The 20,297-nt window shown below is 40.6% G+C and overlaps 1 protein-coding gene across 3 annotated transcripts in view; it reads right to left on the reverse strand.

Moving 5' to 3' along the window:
* Nucleotides 1-20,297, reverse strand: part of TMA16 (translation machinery associated 16 homolog) — a 50,065-nt gene that overhangs the window by 14,285 nt on the left and 15,483 nt on the right. For all 3 annotated transcript variants that reach the window (XR_014075448.1, XM_081563909.1, XM_081563998.1), the window contains exons 2-4: nucleotides 13,277-13,389; nucleotides 3,371-3,408; nucleotides 1,799-1,883 (exon numbers count right to left, since the gene is read on the reverse strand). Coding sequence is in view for 2 of the 3 variants with exons in the window: in XM_081563909.1 (XP_081420035.1) it covers nucleotides 1,799-1,883; nucleotides 3,371-3,408; nucleotides 13,277-13,389 (236 nt within the window). In the remaining variant the exon portion in view is untranslated. The remainder of the gene's footprint in view (nucleotides 1-1,798; nucleotides 1,884-3,370; nucleotides 3,409-13,276; nucleotides 13,390-20,297) is intronic.

Raw genomic sequence — 20,297 nt, forward strand, 5'->3', positions numbered from 1 at the left:
CAGGACTAGAAAAGGTCAGTTTTCATTCCAATCCCAAAGAAAGGCATTGCTAAAGAATGCTCAAACTACCGCACAATTGCACTCATCTCACACGCTAGTAAAGTAATGCTCAAAATTCTCCAAGCCAGGCTTCAGCAATACATGAACCGTGAACTTCCAGATGTTCAAGCTGGTTTTAGAAAAGGCAGAGGAACCAGAGATCAAATTGTCAACATCCGATGGATCATCGAAAAAGCAAGATAGTTCCAGAAAAACATCTATTTCTGCTTTATTGACTATGTCAAAGCCTTTGACTGTGTGGATCAAAATAAACTGTGGAAAATTCTGAAAGAGATGGGAATACCAGACCATCTGACCTGTCTCTTAAGAAACCTGTATGCAGGTCAGGAAGCAACAGTTAGAACTGGACATGGAACAACAGACTGCTTCCAAATAGGAAAAAGAGTATGTCAAGGCTGTATATTGTCACCCTGCTTATTTAACTTCTATGCAGAGTACATCATGAGAAACGCTGGGCTGGAAGAAACACAAGCTGGAATCAAGATTGCCGGGAGAAATATCAATAACCTCAGATATGCAGACGACACTACCCTTATGGCAGAAAGCAAAGAAGAACTAAAGAGCCTCTTGATGAAAGTGAAAGAGGAGAGTGAAAAAGTTGGCTTAAAGCTCAACGTTCAGAAAACTAAGATCATAGCATCTGGTCCCATCATCATGGGAAATAGATGGGGACACAGTGGAAACAGTGTCAGACTTTATTTTTGGGGGCTCCAAAATCACTGCTGATGGTGATTGCAGCCATGAAATTAAAAGATCCTTACCTCTTGGAAGGAAGTTTATGACCAACCTAGACAGCGTATTTAAAAGCAGAGACATTACTTTGCCAACAAAGGTCCGTCTAGTCAAGGCTATGGTTTTTCCAGTGGTCACGTATGGATGTGAGAGTTGGACGGCAAGGAAAGCTGAGCACTGAAGAATTGATGCTTTTGAACTGTGGTGTTGGAGAAGATCCTTCAGAGTCCCTTGGACTGCAAGGAGATCCAACCAGTCCATCCTAAAGGAGATCAGTCTTGGGTGTTCATTGGAAGGACTGATGCTGAAGCTGAAACTCCAATACTTTGGCCACCTCATGCGAAGAGTTGACTCAGTGGAGAAGACCCTAATGCTGGGAAGGATTGAGGGCAGGAGGCGAAGGGGACGACAGAGGAAGAGATGGTTGGATGGCATCACCGACTCGATGGACATGGGTTTGGGTGAACTCTGGGAGTTGGTGATGGACAGGGAGGCCTGGAGTGCTGCAATTCATGGGGTCGCAAAGACTTGGACATGACTGAGCGACTGAACTGAACTGAATGACTCCCACTGTCCTTGGGTAAAGTCCAAACTCTTACACTGATATCTGAGATCACAATTCCCTCCTGGAACCGATTATCTCAGTGATATGAAATGTCTGGCAGATCACTAAATATGCTGTTCCCACCCCTGGGCCTTGCAGACCTTGTTCTCTCTGCCTAGATGCTCTTCAAATTACCTCACCTCCATCTGCTGACCTCCATCTTCAGACGTGAGTTTAGATATCATTTCTCAAGGAAGTCAAGAAACTGGGTTATCTACCATTCTGAGGCTCAGGAAGGTGACGAGCCTACTAAAATGACTAAGCTTGTATATCAACCCGAAGTCTTTATAACAAAGTCTATCTGTTTGTCTATAAATCCAGAACAGAACTCTGCATCTTGCAGAACCAAGTTGGGAAATTCCTCTTAGTGACCCTTTGCTCATTAACATGCCCAGTGTTTACCTTTCAATTAATTCACAAGCATCTCTTTTTGAATATCGTACTTTTCCAGGATCAAGATGATTCTGAAACCACTGCAGTTTTTCACCTATAACAACAAGTACCAAAACAGTTTAACACCATAAGTCATCATTTAAGCAGAGGTATTCATTATAATTTTCAACATCAATAAGTTTAAAACAGTACCAAAATTTATTTCAAAGTTAAATATAAAGTTTTGTCTGGGCTCAAAGCTAACTAAACCAGCCTGTCAGAAACTTAACTGTCATATTTTAATTTGGGGAAGAGACAAAGGTAGGAAGGATGCTTTTCTGTATGGATTTCTTATCCAGTAAGGATACAAAACATTTTTTTAAAAGAAAGAATACTCTAAAAGAACACGAAGTTCCAAGTATTTATAAATCAAAGGACAGAACTTGTCTGAAATAACAAAAGGAGACTTTGATTAGATTAATGAAGAAGATGGTATGTGCTGAACTTTTAATAAGCAGCAGGCACTATGTACAGGCACAGGTGTTGACTTTTAACAATTCTATGAGGATTATTATTATTATCTCCATTTAGAAAAGAAAGGTTAAGTAACCTGTTCGGGGCCTCAAAGTCAGTAAACACACTAAGCATACAAGATCTGCCATATACTATGCAGAATGACTGACATTTATTATCAAGGAGCTAGTAGACTTTAGGAGAAGGCAATGGCACCCTACTCCAGTACTCTTGCCTGGAAAATCCCATGGATGTCGGAGCCTGGTAGGCTGCAGTCCATGGGGTCTCTAAGAGTCGGCCATGACTGAGTGACTTCACTTTCACTTTTCACTTTCATGCACTGGAGAAAGAAATGGCAACCCACTCCAGTGTTCTTGCCTGGAGAATCCCAGGGACAGGGGAGCCTGGTGGGTGGGCTGCCATCTATTGGGTCGCACATAGTCGGACACGACTGAAGCAACTTAGCAGCAGCAGCAGACTTCGTGCTTATGAGTCAATCTGACCACAGGGGTGCCACTTTCAGTAAGATTTCTCAGTATTACAAATCAAGCAATGGCCCTATCCAGGATTACTGATAAACCATTTACAAATACTATTCTGCTACCTGATAAGGCAGGTATGCTTAATGCTTTGAATATCTTTCATTTTAGTTATAAAGCCTAGTAGCCACTCTTTTGAAATCTCAGACTTATCAGATAACCTTATCAATAATAAATCTGATCACACACCCACACACACACATAAAAAGACTGTGACACTGAGATACAGACTGAGGATACATTCACGTCATCAAACATGAATTGTTGTTTCCAAAAACCTTCATTATTTAATGGTTAGGAAGCTAGAGTTAAACTGGAGAGAGAGAGGGATGGATAAAGGTAGATACTAAACAATTTCTAGAAAACTGAGCTAGATATTAACGCTGTTCTAACAGTTTAATGATTGACTTTATTTTAATCAAGTCTGGTAGAGAAAATTCACTTAATCTGGCAAAATCACTTTTATCTGGTAGAGATAAAAATAGTATTTTGCTAGGAGAGTCAAGAGAAAATACGTAAGGAAGAACTTCAAACAAGTAAATCCACTTACCAATAAGGTTGAGACGCAACGCCTTTTCATTCTTCAATCTCGGGAGAAAAAGTGCATGTGTGTTAGAAAACTTCCAAAACAAGTTTTAAAAATCTGAAAAAAACAATAAAAACTACCCAAAGAACCTTAATTCAAAGATCATTTTTATGCATATGAAATTAATTTTCTTAAAGAAGAAACACTGACACCATGCTTCTCTTTTAAATCACTGAAACAAAATGTTACTAGAAATTTTTTTCTGCTCTGCAGTGACTAAACAAACTGGTTTTGAAAACACAAGGGAAAGCTTGTCTGAATTTTGTAATATGCATAATGCTTGTGTACAGAAGAGTAATGAGGACAGAAAACAGTGCTGCCATCAAGATCAAAATGCATCACTGTCATCTTTTACACTTCAACGGGAATAAAACAAAATGTTTACTTTTCATAAATTTGATAAATTATAACAAAGAAAAAGAACAATCATTTACTCTCAGAAAACGGCCTACATGATCATGTGCCTCCTACTGTTGCTATTTTGAATTCTAATCCATTCAGGGACTTCCCTGGCAGTCCAGTGGTTAACAGTATAAGCTTCCATCGCAGGGGGCAAGGGTTGCTCCCGGGTCAGGGAACTAAGATCCCACAGGAGAACAAGAATAGAAAAAAAAAAAAACAATTCTTTTCCATTCAGAAAAGAGGGATGCTAGTGAGAAGGTAACAGGCAGGAAGGCTAGGGGTCTCCAAATGGAGGCCGCAAGCGTCAGAAGTTTTTTATCTCTCTCTTAAACGTCAGGAGGAAACAAACTACAAGTGTCAGATTTTTTTTCTTCCTTCTCTATACAAAAGTAAAAGGAGGTTTCCTTTGAAATTCTGTGTTGCCATGATGACATTTGGTTCGACCTCAACTTTTCTTAGCCCTTGAGCTAACCAATGTGTTTTCTTCACGGAAATGTTATTCTTAAGCTATGTTAATAAACAATGTATTTACCTTAGACTCTGTCTGTCTTCAAATCAGTTCCAACTAAGACTCAGAACGGACTTGACAAACCAGTATGTTTTACTCAACAAACCAGTATGTTTTACTCTCGCAAATGTTCTCTTAAGCTGTTAATGAGACTACACATTTGCTTGGAAACCTGCCTTTCTTCAAGATTTTTGTCAATCGTTTTATGGCCTGGGATGACTCACCTTGTGCCAATGTTATCTCAAAATGCATGTTGTGGGTGAGGGGCCTGGTGCCACTCTGAGTTTTGAGACATTTTCTTTCTCTAATTAGCTGCCTGCTAGTAGCTATACGACATTCCATTCGGCTAAAGACTGGCAGGGGGGCACTCTTTCTGCCCCCTTCTGATGTGTATGTCAGAAGTGTTCTCTATCTATTTTATACTTTAATAAAACTTTAATACACAAAAGCTCTGAGCGATCAAGCCTTGTCACTGGCCCCAGGTTGAATTCCTCTCCACCGGAGGCCAAGAATCCCAGCATCTTTCATGGCTCAGCAACAACCTTTCACTAGTTTTCTTTCAATGCTTAACGCTATCAACTAGGGATACAGCAATGAAGGAAAAAAAATCCACTGTCCCTGCCCTAACAAAGCAGATCAGATTTACCCTCCCACTTTAAACAACTAGAAAACCAGAGAAATAAAAGGAACCCTTTTTATTTATTTTTTAATATAAATTTATTTATTTTAATTGGAGGTTAATTACTTTACAATATTCTATTGGTTTTGCCATATACTGACATGAATCCGCCACGGGTGTACATGTGTTCCCCATCCTGAACCCCCCCCCACCTCCCTCCCCATCCCATTCCTCTGGGTCATCCCAGTGCACCAGCCCCGAGGACCCTGTATCATGCATCGACTGGAAACAGAAGTGCCATATGACCCAGCAATCCCACTGCTGGGCATCCACACTGAGGAAACCAGAACTGAAAGAGACACATGTATCCCAATGTTCATCGCAACACTGTTTATAATAGCCAGGACATGGAAGCAACCTAGATGTCCATCGGTAGATGAATGGATAAGAAAGCTGTGGTACATATACACAATGGAATATTACTCAGTCATTAAAAAGAATACATTTGAATCAGTTCTAATGAGGTGGATGAAACTGGAGCCCATTATACCGAGTGAAGTAAGCCAGAAAAGAAAACACCAATACAGTATACTAACACATACATATGGAATTTAGAAAGATGGTAACAATAACCCTGTATGCGAGACAGCAAAAGAGACACAAATGTATAGAACTGTCTTTTGGACTCTGTGGGAGAGGGTGAGGGTGGGATGGTTTGGGAGAATGGCATTGAAACATGTATGTATATTATCATATGTGAAATGAAGCCTTTTTAATAAAAATGTTTCAGCTACAGAATGGAAGAAAATATTCACAATACAAATACCATACAAAAGACTTGCATTAAGAGTATATAGTTCTTACTACTTAACAATGGGCAAACAACTCAAAATCAAAAGGGAAAAGATTTTAACAGATTTTCATCAAATCAGAGACATAAAAGTGAACAATAAACACATAAAATATATAATTAGTCATAAAGGAATACAAATTAAAACCACATGGAGACATTACTATACACCCACTAGATTGGCTCAAATCTGTTTTAAAAATGATAATAAATGTCTGAGAGGAAACAGAGGCTAAGTCCCTTCAGTTGTGTCCAACTCTTTGCAACCCCGTGGACTGTAGCCAGCCAGGCTCCTCTGTCCATGGGATTTCCCAGGCAAGAATTCTGGAGTGGGTTGCCATTGCCTCCTCCAGAGGATCTTCCAGACCCAGAGGTTGAACCAGCAACTCTTGTGTCTCCTGCACTGGCAGGCACGTTCTTTACCACTAGCACCACCTGGGAAGCCCAACTCTTATACATCAGTGGTGAAAAGAATAAAATGGCATTATCACTTCAGATAAGGTAATTTTTTTATTATACATATTTAAACATTGTATCTCCCACGTGACTTCAATCTTTTCAACAAGTTTTTTAAAAACTCAATTTCTTATTTACTTAAACATACATCTGTTGTGCATGTGTGTGCCTGCTAAGTTGCTTCAGTCACGTCAGACTCTTTGCAACCCTATGGATTGTAGTTCTCCAGGCTCCCCTGTCCGTGGGATTCTCTAGGCAAGAATATGGAGGGGGCTGGTGTGCCCTCCTCCAGGGGATCTTCCTGACCCAGGGATCGAACTCGAGTCTCTTGTGTCTCCTGCACTGGCAGGCAGATTCTACACCACTAGCACCACCTGGGAAGCCCATATCTACTACATAACCCAGCAATTCCAGTTCTAAGAACTGAAAGAAAAATGTTTTATGTCCACGAAAATACCTGTACATGTTTATGGCAGTTTTACCTGTATGCAACAGCTGGGTTGATCATTTTCACTTAAATGTCCGCTAGTAACAAGTAAGGCTTTGAGGACCATGTGGCTGGTATGTCATAACTACTCATTTCTGCCATCACAGCCACAAACATGAAAGGGATGGGCAGAGCTGCCTTCCAATAAAACAATCTGCTTTTATAAAAATAGATGGATGGTCACTCAGTTTGCAGACCCTGAGAAAAGCCAAAACGTATAAACAATCGAAATGACTATCAACAGGTAAATGGATAAAAACCTACATATCCATACAATGAAATACTACTCAGTAATAAAAGAGAAAGACAACTTGCTGTTTGCCACTAAGCCGTGTCTGACTTTGCAACCCCATGGACAGCAGCACGTCAGGCTTCCCTTTCCTTCACCAGCTCTCAGAGCTTGTTCAAATTGATGTCCATTGAGTTGGTGATGCCATCCAACCATCTCATCCTCTGTCGCCCACTTCTCCTTTTGCCCTCAATCTTTCCCAGCATCAGGGTCTTTTCCAATGAGTCGGCTCTTTGCATCAGATAGCCAAAGTATTGGACCTTCAGCTTCACATCAGTCCTTCTCCAATGGAAGACAACTAATATATGCAATAACATGGATAAATTTCATGCTAAATGAAAAAGACTGGCACAGAAAACTACATACAATATGATTCCATTTATATGAAACACTAGGAAAGATAGATATAATCTATTAAAAAAACAAAACAACAGGTGCCCAAGACTAGGAGTGGAGGGCTGAGACCTGACTGGGAAGATTTTGGGGGAGGCTGAAAACACACTACAGCATATTGCTCACGGTGGTTACACCATGTATTGTCAAAACTCAAGTGCTGCACACTTAAATCTCAAAGACGATTTTTAAAAAGAAGTACAGAACACTACATAATAAGGCTATGACTCTGGGAAGAATTCATTCCTTTCAAATCAGCCTAGAGGAAGAGTCTAGTTAGAAGTTTGCTATGATTCTGAATGAATACACTGGGGGCCTGAACTACAGGGGAGTGAAGCTGGAATGAAAGAGAGAGATTTGAGACTAAATTCTCCAAGTCGTTACCTATATTCTTACCCATTATGTTTTTTAAGTCTGATTATTTTCATTTGATATCTATAGTTCTTTGCTACATATTCTATGGGACAAAATATGACAATATACAGTAACAACATGTTGCTATGCTGAGAATTCATAAACCAAATGATATAGAATGATACAGAATAATAACTATTTTCTGCCTATAAATTGTGCATCACTTGAAATCCACTAGTTCTCAAACTGCACTAGTTTCTTTAATAGGAACAGAAGAGGTATTTCATATAGTCCTAAATCAGAGCATTCAAATGCTGAAGATAAGTAATGTCTGACTCCTACTCTACACTGCTATTCATGCCTTCAGTATCTTCAGATATTCAGAGTCCATCTGATGAACCCAGCAGCTCATGTCTGTACCCTCTACCTCTGGTCAAGGGCACTGCACCCTAACAATATCGACCCCAATCTTCCCCTACCTCCCTAAAAATAAATCTTAGGGAGTAGTACAAAGAATCCTCCAGCTGCTGGCTCATCTTTCTTCCTTATAAAATCAAGGATCTGTGTTAGGCAGGATGTGGTAATACCTAAGAGGGTCCCCACTGTAGATTCCTGCTCTTTTGATATTCACATCTCTGTCTGTCCTCCCTGAGTGTGGCTGGACCTAATAGCTCACTTTTAAAAATCGAAACAGTGCACACTGCGATGGATGTCATTTGAAACGGACAGTACAAACACAGTCTTCCCTCCTGGCCACCCCCTCGTCCTATGACTCCCTCTGACAAGGGAAGCCCAAGAACACTGGCGTGGGTAGCCTATCCCTTCTCCAGCGAATCTTTCCGACCAGGGTCTACTGCACTGCAAGCGGATTCTTCACCAACTGAACTATCAGGGAAGCCCTATATCAGGAAACCGCTAGTGGTACAGCCCAAAAAACTGTTTTAATACACTTTAGGGGTGTATCTCATGTACACTAAAGTTAGTAAAATACTGGTATAGGTGATAGCAAAATCATGTAAGTAGTAAATGTCAAAAAGATACAGAAAAATATTCATGAAAGTGATACACAAATAACTGCTGTTCAAAAATTACTGTTTTAAAGTAATATCATTATAATAATCTTTAATGTACAAAAGAAAGACCCTTCTTTACAAAAAGGAAAGAAAATTTGACTATATTATCATAGCACTTGACTATTCTTTTCAAGAAAACTTCTAGCCAAATAACTTTGAATGCTAACCCAACTGGTCTTGGGCAAGGAATGTAACAATAAAACAGCTGGTTTTTATTAGCTACTATGCAAATATATCTAGCATTCATCAAACTGCTAAGGCTATTCTAAAATAATCAAAATTATATCTTTTGATTTCATAACTTCATTTTAAGCAATTTTTTATTTGTTCCTATAGCAGTTACCTTGTGGCTCAGCTGGTAAAGAATCCACCTGCAATGCAGGAGACGTGGGTTTGATCCCTGGGTTGGGAAGATCCCCTGGAGAAGGGAAAGGCTACCCATTCCAGTATTCTGGCCTAGAGAATTCCATGGATGACAGTCCATGGGGTCGCAAAGTCGGACACGACTGAGCAACTTTCACTTTTTACTTTCACAGCAGTTCCTGGGGACTCTCACAGCCCAGAGGTGCAGGGAAGAATAGGCAAATTACAGTATGGGATGCTGATCAAAGAGAGGTTAAGAGACACAAAGGGGAGAAAAGAAGAGGCAGCATACACGTTTCATTTTCTGAGGAAGAAAACCTTCTTATGAATTCTTCACATCAAAAATACAGAGCTACTTTCAGAATGGCAGAACAAGAACTTACAAAAATCTACTCCTCCATAAAAGCAAAGAAAGCACTGACAAAACTTGTCAAAATCAACTTTTTCAGAAGTATAAAAATTAACCAAAGGCATGTAACAATCAAAGGAGCATTTACTCAAGAAAAATGACTCAATCTCAGTAAGAACAGCAAGCTCTGTGGTGTTTCAATCCCATCCCCCTCTTCCCATTTCTGCAGCAGTCTTATAAACCACCGTGTTAGCAACTCAGGGTAGCTGTAAAAGCCATCCTAGCAGTCACTAGAACAGTTAGGTTTAATTCCCCAAAAGCTTCATCCTGAGCACTGTTACCATTTGACATGTCAGCGAACAGAAATGCTCCATTCTCAGTTACTTTGTAATCTAATGAATGCAGAGTGCTCTCCGTGGAAGCAGCCCAACCCCCAGGCTGTTTCCCAGAAACAACCTCAGTAGCAACTGTCTACAACAGCTGCCTGAGTGATATCACCACTTAAGGACTAACAAAAGGCTGACCAAAACAATTTAAAAGCAAAATCTAAGGAATGGAAGGTCAATACAGGGCTCTGCAAAGCTCCCTCCAACATATTCCTGGGAATCTAGAATGCCAGGTGTACATTCAGGACTGTGTTCATGCCAAAGAAAGATCTGAGAAGATCCTACTCTCTCACTTCTGGATAATCCTGAGGTTCTGTGCAAACACTAAATGAAGTCTATACAAACTGCCTCCTGGAGCACTGAAAGTATGTCCAACAGACCTACACAGCCCCTCAACAAAGGCTGACTTATTAGTCAAAAGCAATTAAAGAAATCCCTGTCCAAACATTAGCTGACCACTAACTGAGCAGAAACTGCAAAGACTGCACACGACAAACAGGCTTTTACAAAATTAGTCCAGGAAAGTCACAAAGTGAACAGCAACAACAGCAGACCTAACTGGCCATGGGGATAGGATTGTTATAGAAACCATAGTGTGGGAAAGAGACAAGCACCATTTGCAGACGCAGAACAGCAGGCTTTATCCAGCACCTGTGTGGGCTGTGCAGAGACGCCTCTAAAGGTTGAGCGCCCCAGCTTTGTTTTGGGTATCTTTTATAAACCATAAACTTCTCGCTAAAACAGCTCAGATCCTTCCCCTCCCCAGGTAGCCCAAGTTCCCAAGATGTAAAGAGCAAGCAAGGTGAGCAAGCAAGGTCACAGAAGCGGAAGCTGTGATTGATGAGCAGCAGCTGTTAAAACAAGATAAAGGCTTGTTCTTCTGAGGGAGAAGGTGAGGGTGGGATGTTCTGGGAGAATAGCATTGAAACATGTATATTATCATATGTGAAACAGAACACCATTCCATGTTCGATGCATGAGACAAGGGCTCAGGGCCGGGGCAATGGGATGACCCAGAGGGATGGGATGGGGAGGGAGGTGGGTGGGGGGTCCAGGAAGGGGAACACATGTAAACCCATGGCTGATTCATGTCAATGTATGGCAAAAACTATTACAATATTGTAAAGTAATTAGCCCCCAACTAAAATAAATAAATTTATATAAAAAAAAAATGACATATGCACACTAAAAAAAAAAAAAAAAAAAACAAGATAAAGGAAGGAAAAGCAAAAGGCTGTTCCTTTAACTGGGGGCTTTGATCTCACTCCTCTCTCAGGATATGTCTGAGTAACAAGAGTATCACCCTGTATTATTTTAATACGCTCAGTTTTGAACACAAAAGTAGGAGACTCGCAAAGAAACAAGAAGGTATGGCCTATACTCAGGAGTTTAAAATACCATACAATAGAAACCATACCAGAGAAAGTCCAGAGGGTTGGACCTGTAGACAGAGACAAGCAAACATAAGAAGACAGTTGAAATTATGCAATCTGAGCAAAAACAAAGAATAAAAATTAAGATGTCTCAGAGACCTGTGGGGACACCATCAAGCATACCGATATATGCATGTGGAGTCACGGGAGAGGGGCAGGAGGACAGAAAGAGTATTTGAAAAACTAACGGCTCCAAACTTCCAAAGCTGCTGAAAAACATTAACCTACTCACCCCAGAAGCTTAATAAACTTCATGTAGGATACTCAGAGATCCACACCTAGGCATATCCACACACTAGTCAAGCTACTGAAAGACAAAGTGGTATCTTGAAAGCATCAGGAAAAAAGTGACTCATCACATCCAAGCGACCCTCAATAGGGTTAACAGCTGACTTCTTATCTGAATGCTGGAAGCCTGAAGACCAAGATGTGACATTTCAAGTGTTAAACAGGAAGACTGTGAACCAAGAATTCCATTAATACTGAAACTTCAAAATGAAGCACAGGCCTACAGAAAAATTATAGACATTCTCAGATAAAAATGAGAGCATCTGTCATTTTCAGACTCTCCCTACAAGTAACACTAGAGGGAGTTCCTCTGACTGAAATGAAAGGACAGTAGTTACTAATTTGAATCCACATGAAAAAATAAGAAGCACCAATGATAAAAGGTAATTATACAGATAAATATAAAAGACAGTATAAATGTGTTTTTATTTGTAACACTTTTTTTGTCCTAACTTAAGACAACTGCATAAAAACAATTATCATGAAACTGTGTTTATGAGTTTACAATGTATAAAGGTACAACTTATCTGACAGTAGGGCTTCTCAGGTGGCTCAGTGGTTAAAAAATCTGCCTGCAAATGCAGATGTGTGTTTCATACCTGGGTCAGGAAGATCCCCTTGAGGAGGAAATGGCAACCCACTCCAGTATTCTAGCCTAGGAAATCCCATGGACAGAGGAGCCTGGCGAGCTATAATCCATGGGGTTGCAAAGAGTTGCACATGACTTAGTGAGAGCATGCACAGCACATCTGATAGTAATAGTACAAAGAAGGGGCTCAGAGTGGAGTTACAGTGGAGCAAATTATTTATATATTGTTCAAATAAACGATGTTAATCTGAATTAGATTGTTTTAAGATGTTAGCTTAAATTTCTGGAGTGATAACTAAGGCAACAACTAAAGAAAAAAAAAGTGATCTCCACTTTACTAAATCAAATTATTAAATCAATTCTCAGCACTAATCTTATAACAAATGACACAGGTTGATCACTATTTTCTCTTTGAAACACGTTTTTTCCTCCTAAGTCTCATTTGTTGGAGCCTCCTCCTTTCTCCAACCTCTAAATGGCTGAGGGGCTCTGGACTCAATCCTTGATGTCCTTCTCTTTCCTGTCTTCATTGACTTGTTAGGTGATCTTACCCAGTCTCAGGACTTCTAGTAACAGCTAGATACTGATGGCTCCCAAATTTGTATCTATATCCCTAACCTATCCTCTGAGCACCAGAGCCAGCACATCCAACAGCCCATTCTGTATCTCGCCTTTTACATCTAATAGGTACTTTCACCTAAATGCCTAATAAATGTCTGCATGGCTCACTACTCAAATGTAAAGTCTTCAGAGAAACTTTCCATGACTATCCTATGTAAAACAGAATCTCTCCCTCACTCTCTATCCCATAATCTTTTAAAATTTTTCTTCACAGCGGTCATCACAACCTATGTATATTTATATATGTTTTAGGTTAAGTTCTAAGTGCTGAATCCTTGTTCACTGTTTTACCTTAGTGCACAGAACATACTTGAATATTTATCAAAGGAAGAGAAAGGGAATACTGATGAGGAACAAATGTATAAAAGGGTTTTTCACCAATATATAAAACAAACAATGAAGATACTTACTTTTCCTTTTTTTCTTGTTTGTGGGCCTCTCTTGTAATTTGAGCTGCTTTTCTACTATATGGATGGATGACTTTTTTTTCTTGTCCTACACGTTTTCCCTTTGGTGCTTTAGGCTGAAATGTAGAGAAGTATATGACACACATAGTCAGATACATAAATGACTTCTGTCAAAAATTTTTCTTTAGAAATAAAAATTTTAAACAGGAGTGTAACAGAAATACTGTGAGCTGGAAATACGTCACTCGAAATCAGGAGACATGCCAGACTCAGTCTTTGTTTCCATGGTCCTAACAGAAATGATATACAGTTGATCTCTGAAGAACACAGGTATGGAATGTGTGGGTCCACTTGAATGTAGATTGATTTTTTCCCACAGTAAGTACTACAGTGCTACATTATCTATGGTTATTTATGGAGGAACTGTATATATGGAGAGCTGACTATAAACCTATATGCAGATTTTTGACTGAGCGGAGAGTCGGTGCCCCAACCCCTGCATCGTTCAGGAGTTAACTGTATTCAGAACTATGCTCCAGTGACGTAAGAAAACAAAGGCACAGAGTCGATAAACTAGGTTTTCAACTGTTCCATCGTCAAAGCAGATACAGAGAATGCAGATAGTGAGGAGACTCACAGGTGGTCATCTGTGTCAAAGTTAAAGTTAAGAGAGGACAGAAGGAACACAAGATGTTAACAGGAGACTGTAGAAGCTGCACAGGAAGCTGTAGAAGAGAGGGGGCAGTGAATAAAGCAAAATCAAAGCTGGATTCACAGGAAATAAGAACAGAGGGAATAATATAAGCCATCTCAAATCAGCCCATTCCGAAAGAAACAAATTATTTTCCCATTCAAGACTTAGGCCAGTTAACCAGGTCCTCTAAACTAGCTGTCTAGCATTTCAGTACTGTTTTATTCCTACATAATTCTGTATGTTATATCTGACCTAAATTACTTAGGAACTTTGTTTGGCTCCCTGTCATAGAAAGCCAAAATAACAGAGGCTTAATCCAGATGAAGTTCAGCTCTCTCCCACACAAAGCAGGAGCTGGAGGCTCCATGGAGCCCTGAGACCCACTTCTTCTTGCTGCACACTGTCCTCAGATGGAAACATCAGACCTTCAGTCCAGCCGGTGAAAAGCAGAAAAGAAAATCAAAAGGTATATTCCTTCTATATTACACATAAAGGAGGAGTACATAAGTGATTAGTAAATACAATCTTTATTCCCAGAAAAAAATACATGATTATAGAAGAAAAAGAGGCTCTTTAGGGGACAGCTGGGAGTCTAACATATCTAATCTTCAGAAAGGTCACATTTTTAGAATATTCTCTCCAAAACTACTGTTACTGCTTTAATTCAGCCTCACATTCTTTCATGATTAAGATGGCCTTTAGGTTCTCACTGCTAGTCCTTTTTCACTGGAAGACACAGAGCGGATCTGTCTAGAACACTAATGAGTAAAGTCTCCCCTGCTGAAGGGCTTCACTAAGTCGGTTAGGCCCTAAAACCTTAACATGAGAAACAAACTACTCCGACTTACTCTCCAGCATTATATCCCACTCAAAAGACTCTTCATCACATTCTTACTAACTTCTCACCATTCCCAGAACATACCATGTTTGTTTGTTTGTTTGTTTTTTAAACTCTGGAGACTGTACTTGTTGTTACCTCTGCCTATATAATCTTTACTTGTCCTCTGATAAAATGCAGCTCAGTCACTTCCTTTATAAAACTGACCAAGTAGAATTAATCAAAATGACCACCTCACATCCGTATTCATTTCTTCAACAATTATTAACTAAAATATTCAATAAATATTTACTATTCCCTTCTTGATAAACATGACCAGAGAAGATTAACTCCGAGTGTGGACCTGGGACGCCCCTAGAAGCTGCTTACAGGTACAGAAGGACAGTGCGAAACCATCATCAGAGCACGTGCGTTCACGTGTCTCTCTGCGTGTGTGGGGGGAGGAAGCAGACAGGAAGGTGGAACAGGAACTTCTGTGCGTGAAGGTTAGCTACCGAACATACATCAAGTAAAACTTTCAGAACTCAAAGCAGGCTGCCTCTAAAGTGGCCCCCAGTGACCCAGCTCCTGAGGCCCATGTGTATCCATCCCCTGGAGTGTGGGCAGGACCTCCTGGCTCACTTTGTGGACTAACATTTGGGAAAGTGATACAGTATCAGTCCAGAGACAGGTTTCTGAAGGACCCTGGCTGGGTCCTGCCCACTCCACTCTGCCCTCTCTGGCGCCCTCTGATGGGAGACTGGCTGTCTTTTGGTGAGCTGCCCTACACAGAGGCCAGCGGGACAAATGACTGAGGGAAGCCTCAGGGAGTGAAGAACTGAGGCCCTCAGTCCAAGAGTCCACAAGGAGCTGAACTCCACCAAGAACCATGTGAGGGCGCTGGGAAGTAGATCCTCCCCAAGCTGTGCCCTGAGACAAAGCCACAGCCTCAGGTTATACTTTGACTGCAATCTTGTGAGAAACCTTGATGGAGAGGATCCAGGTAAAGTATGCCTTGTCTGTGACTCACAAGAACTATGAGATAATAAATTCTGTTGTTTCAAGCCAATGAATTGTGGGATAGCTTGTTAAAGAGTTAACTGATGCAAAACCAAAAAAATTAAGCAAAGATATCTTTGAAAAGATATTTTTATTTCACATATTCCAACAAATAAAGTGCTTTCAAAAAATGGAAGAAGATCACAAAAATCTCAAGAAAAAAAGATGGTCTCTGAAGCTGTAAAACTTAACTGAAGTTACAGACTTGTGTAACATTGTTTTAGCAGTAAGCCCAAGTCTACAGAAAATTTTCTTTAAAGATTTAAAAACTTTCTTTAGAACAAGAAATAGTTTGATAACCCTTGGAGTACAAAATATCCACACAGCTTTAGAACACCTCATTTGAAAGAACATTTAAGACTTAGTACAAAGAAACCACACTTAACATTCTGACTCAACTGTGGACTATGATTCCTTTTAATAATTTATTCATGAAAAGGTTGCCTCAAGGCAGGTTATAAATATACAATAAGGCACAGAAATATGTACCATAAAATACTAAATTTCAAAACAATTCTGTCAATATATTAATTTTTTTTTACAAAAAACCCAACAAAATGCTTCAACAGGGGAAAAATGAAGTAACAGCCTATCAATAAAAATTAATTACATTCTATTCAAACTAAATACTTCTTAATTAAAATGCAATGAATCTTTATTAGTCAGGGATTCTTCAAATTTATTTTATAAAACATCTGACAATTCAAGAGATAGTATAGAAACATTCTATATATTGGAGGGGAAGTGTTTAAGCTGTACTTTCAATTCAAACTTAGTATTTTGTTTCAAAAAGCATCAAATTTAACTTTCAAAGATACAGCAGAAATGCATTGTTTTCATATGCATAAAACACTATTCTAAACAACAGAAACTTCTGAAAAGTTTCTGGCATCATAGAAATATTCTATTTAAGAAAACTGGTATTAAAAGTCTCTCTTACACACAATCTTTAGTGATCACTTCAGAAAATTCCTTACAGACCAGTCTTTGGATTCATACTTGAGAGTAACAAGGAAAACAAAAGAGCAGTTTATTCAAACACAGCAACAGAGAGAGGTTTTCAGGGTCAATATGCTTTAAATATTTCTATAAAATCCATAAATAACAAAATAGAACTTTTCCTAAAAGACAATCAAAGCCAACCAAGAATCTAGGCACAACTAGAAAGAGAAATGTCATTTCAACTGCCCAATATAACTAGAAACCTAAAAGAATGATCATTTCACCGAACACACTTAAGGTACACAAATATACATAAATATTTTTTTAAAAAGTAGAAGAGTAGCATCATGCCTACAACTGAGAAAGCTTACAGTATATAATACCTGAAGCATAAGTAACCATAATCACAAAGATAAATTCTAGAATATGATAAACTAAGTCACTTAACATCAAAGACATGACAGGAATATAATGAACTAATTAAGAGAATCTTTTTTTTTTTTTTTTTGCAGTGACTTTATCCTGAAGAATTCTAGGGCACTTCCCTTGCTTAGCAGATAAATATGATGACAACAAGTGTCAATAACAAATACCTTGTTAGAACATCCAGAAAGGACACAGCCTTGTTAAACCTCATTCAATTTTCAAGAACCATTTCCAGTTTAAGTTCATCTCCTCCTTGAAGCTATCCACTAACATGTAACCATTTCACTTCTCAATAATCTTGCTCTCTGGGTAGCACTTTCCACACAGCACTTAACAACATACTGTACTGACCAGTCATTTAATTTCACAGTTGTGCTTATTTTCTCCAATGCAATTCCCTGAAGACTACAAATACGTCCTATTGGGTTGAAAAATAAGTTCGAAAGAAATAAAAAGGTTTCCAAGGTGGTGGAGTACTACATGGAGCTCATTTTGCTCCACAAACACATCAAGAATGCATCAACAAGTGGATCAATTATCTACATCTACAGGCAGAGCACCAGCTGGTCACTAGCAGAAGACCTTGGATACTGGAAAGGACAAGAGGGATCACTGTGTAACCAAGTAGGATGAGAAAAGAAGAAGGGAAAAAGAGGAGAGGACGTGGGACAGGACCCGTGCCCTCGTAGGGAGGTGAAGGAGGGTAGAAGTCTCCTCATCTGGGGACGCCCCTAACTGACAGGGCAACAACAGACACAGGTAGAGCATCTGAGGCATGGAGAAGGGGGAAACAGCTGGTCTGTGACAGACAGACAGGGACCTACAGATGGTTGGTGCTACAAGCCTGAGCACCCAAGACTGGAATGTGTCCCCACCAGTGCGCATAGGTGCTGAGAGCTGGAACATGCAGCCAAGAGAGCAAACCTGGGGAGAGGACTGCTGTTGGCTGTAAGGAGACAGCCTGAGGGGACGGAGGGAGGAACCCTGTCCCTGGGAAAGCCTGAGGAGGAAACTCAAGACTGCCACAGACACAAGGCACCACTGCTGAGTGATGAGCAGGTGTGGGAGCCGCCACCACACTCTTTCCCCGTGTGCTGGCCCCTGCCTGCCGATGGGTTGGGAAGGGTCCCAGCCAGGGCAGGCCCTAGCGTACCTCTCACTGGACACTAGGAAAGGCCCCCAACAGGGGGCCCACGTATGCCTACAGCCAAGTGCCAGGAAAAGCTCCCACTAGGGCTGATCTTCTTACGCCAGCCATCTGTCACACCCATGACTGCAAGCTTCCCTGCTCTCCTCATCACTGAAGGGCTGGATCTCTCGTGGCCACTGACTCCTCCACTCACTTGTTGATGCTGCGACTCTGATCCCAGCAGCCACGCCACCTCCACACCCTGTCTTCACCAGGCCAGACCCGAGAGCTCTCAGGCAGCCTCGGGAGCAACTCCTGTGTGTGACTAACACTCAGAGGTGGGGTGAAAACCACAGCTGAGCCCCAGGGGTCTGCTGACTGAAAAATAAAAATCTCTCTGTGCAGCTGCACAAAATGTAGATTAAATCCCTGCGATCAGTTTGCTAAACTCACCGTCTATGGAATAGTCAAATGGACAAAGACTGTTCCAACCACTGAGACTGGTCTAGCTGCAGCAGCTGTGGACTCTGCGGCAAGCACACGTGGGAGCTGGGCCAGGTCAGAGTCTGAGTGTCCCCCAGCAGGTCCAGAGACCAGGTGAGAGGTGATGGAGGGTCTGCTGGGGAGGCAGAGGTTGGCTGTGATTCACAGTCGGGGCAAGGACACCAACAGATGAGACCCTAGGAAGATATTACTATTACTATTGTTATCCTGTATTCTGTTCTGCTGTTGTTTCTCTCATAATTACCACTTTTTACTTGAAACTGTCAAAGTGTTAGCTTCTCAGTCATGTCCAACTCTTTGTGACCTCACGGACTGTAGCCCACCAGGCTCCTCTGTCCATGGGATTCTCCAAACAAGAATACTGGAGCAGGTACCACTCCCTTTTCCAGTTCATCTTCCTGACCCAGGGATCGAAACTAGTCTCCTGCAATGCAGGCAGATTCTTTACCGTCTGAGCCACCAGGGAAGCCCTATTTTTTTAAATTTTTCTTTAATTTTTAAAATATGTTTTACAATTTTTTCTATTTTTATATACTTTTCATTGTTTTCTGTTTCTTCCTGTTCTCCCTTTGTTCAGTTTTGTTTTAATCTTTGTTTATTTTTCTGTTTTAGGTTTCTTTGCTTTTTTTTCTACACTCTGCTTTCTTTTATTTTTATTTTTTGTTAATTTTGTCTTTATTTGATTTGACTTCTGGGTTACTCTGCTTTGGTAGTTCTCTTGCTTTCTGATTTCTTTGTTTTTGTTTCTTATGTGTGCATGTGTACACTTGTTATTTGTTCAGTTTTGGTTTTACTATTTGTCTTGGGCTTTGTTTCTTCATTTCTCTTTTTTTGTTGTTGTTGTTGCTACTACTACTTCTTTATCTCTTTGCCATTTGTCTTGAGTTTTCTTTGGTTCCACAACCTGCCTTACTTTTTTCTTTCTCTTTTGCCACACTGTACGACTTGCAAGGTCTTGGCTCCCTAACCAGGGGTTGAGCCTGAGCCTTTGGGGTGGGAGTGCTAAGTCTAGGATGCTGGACCAGTAGAGAATTCCCAGTCCCCAGGAATATTAATCTGTGACAGTTCTCCCAGAGGTATCCTTCTCAACTCCAAGACCTGGCTCCACCCAATGGCCTTTAGTCCCCAGTGCTAGATGCCTCATGCCAAACAACAAGCAAGACAGGAACACAAACCACCCACCAGCAGACAGCCGGAAGTTGTACTAAGCCCAGAGACACCCCAAAACACACCACCTGATGTGGCACTGCCCATCAGAAGGACAAGATCTAGCACAATCTACCAGAGCACAGGCACCAGGCCCTCCCACCAGGAAGCCAACACAAAAGATGGGACCAAACTCACCCACAAGGACATCAGAAGCAGGAGGAGCTAAGATTGCAGAAAGGAGACCTCAAACACAGTAAGTTAGACAAAATGAGAACATGGAGAAATATGTTGTAGATGGAGCAAC

The sequence above is a fragment of the Giraffa tippelskirchi genome, chromosome 1, assembly GCF_054371585.1.
Source record: "Giraffa tippelskirchi isolate mGirTip1 chromosome 1, T2T-mGirTip1v1.2.pri, whole genome shotgun sequence".
Classification (NCBI taxonomy): Eukaryota; Metazoa; Chordata; class Mammalia; order Artiodactyla; family Giraffidae; genus Giraffa; species Giraffa tippelskirchi.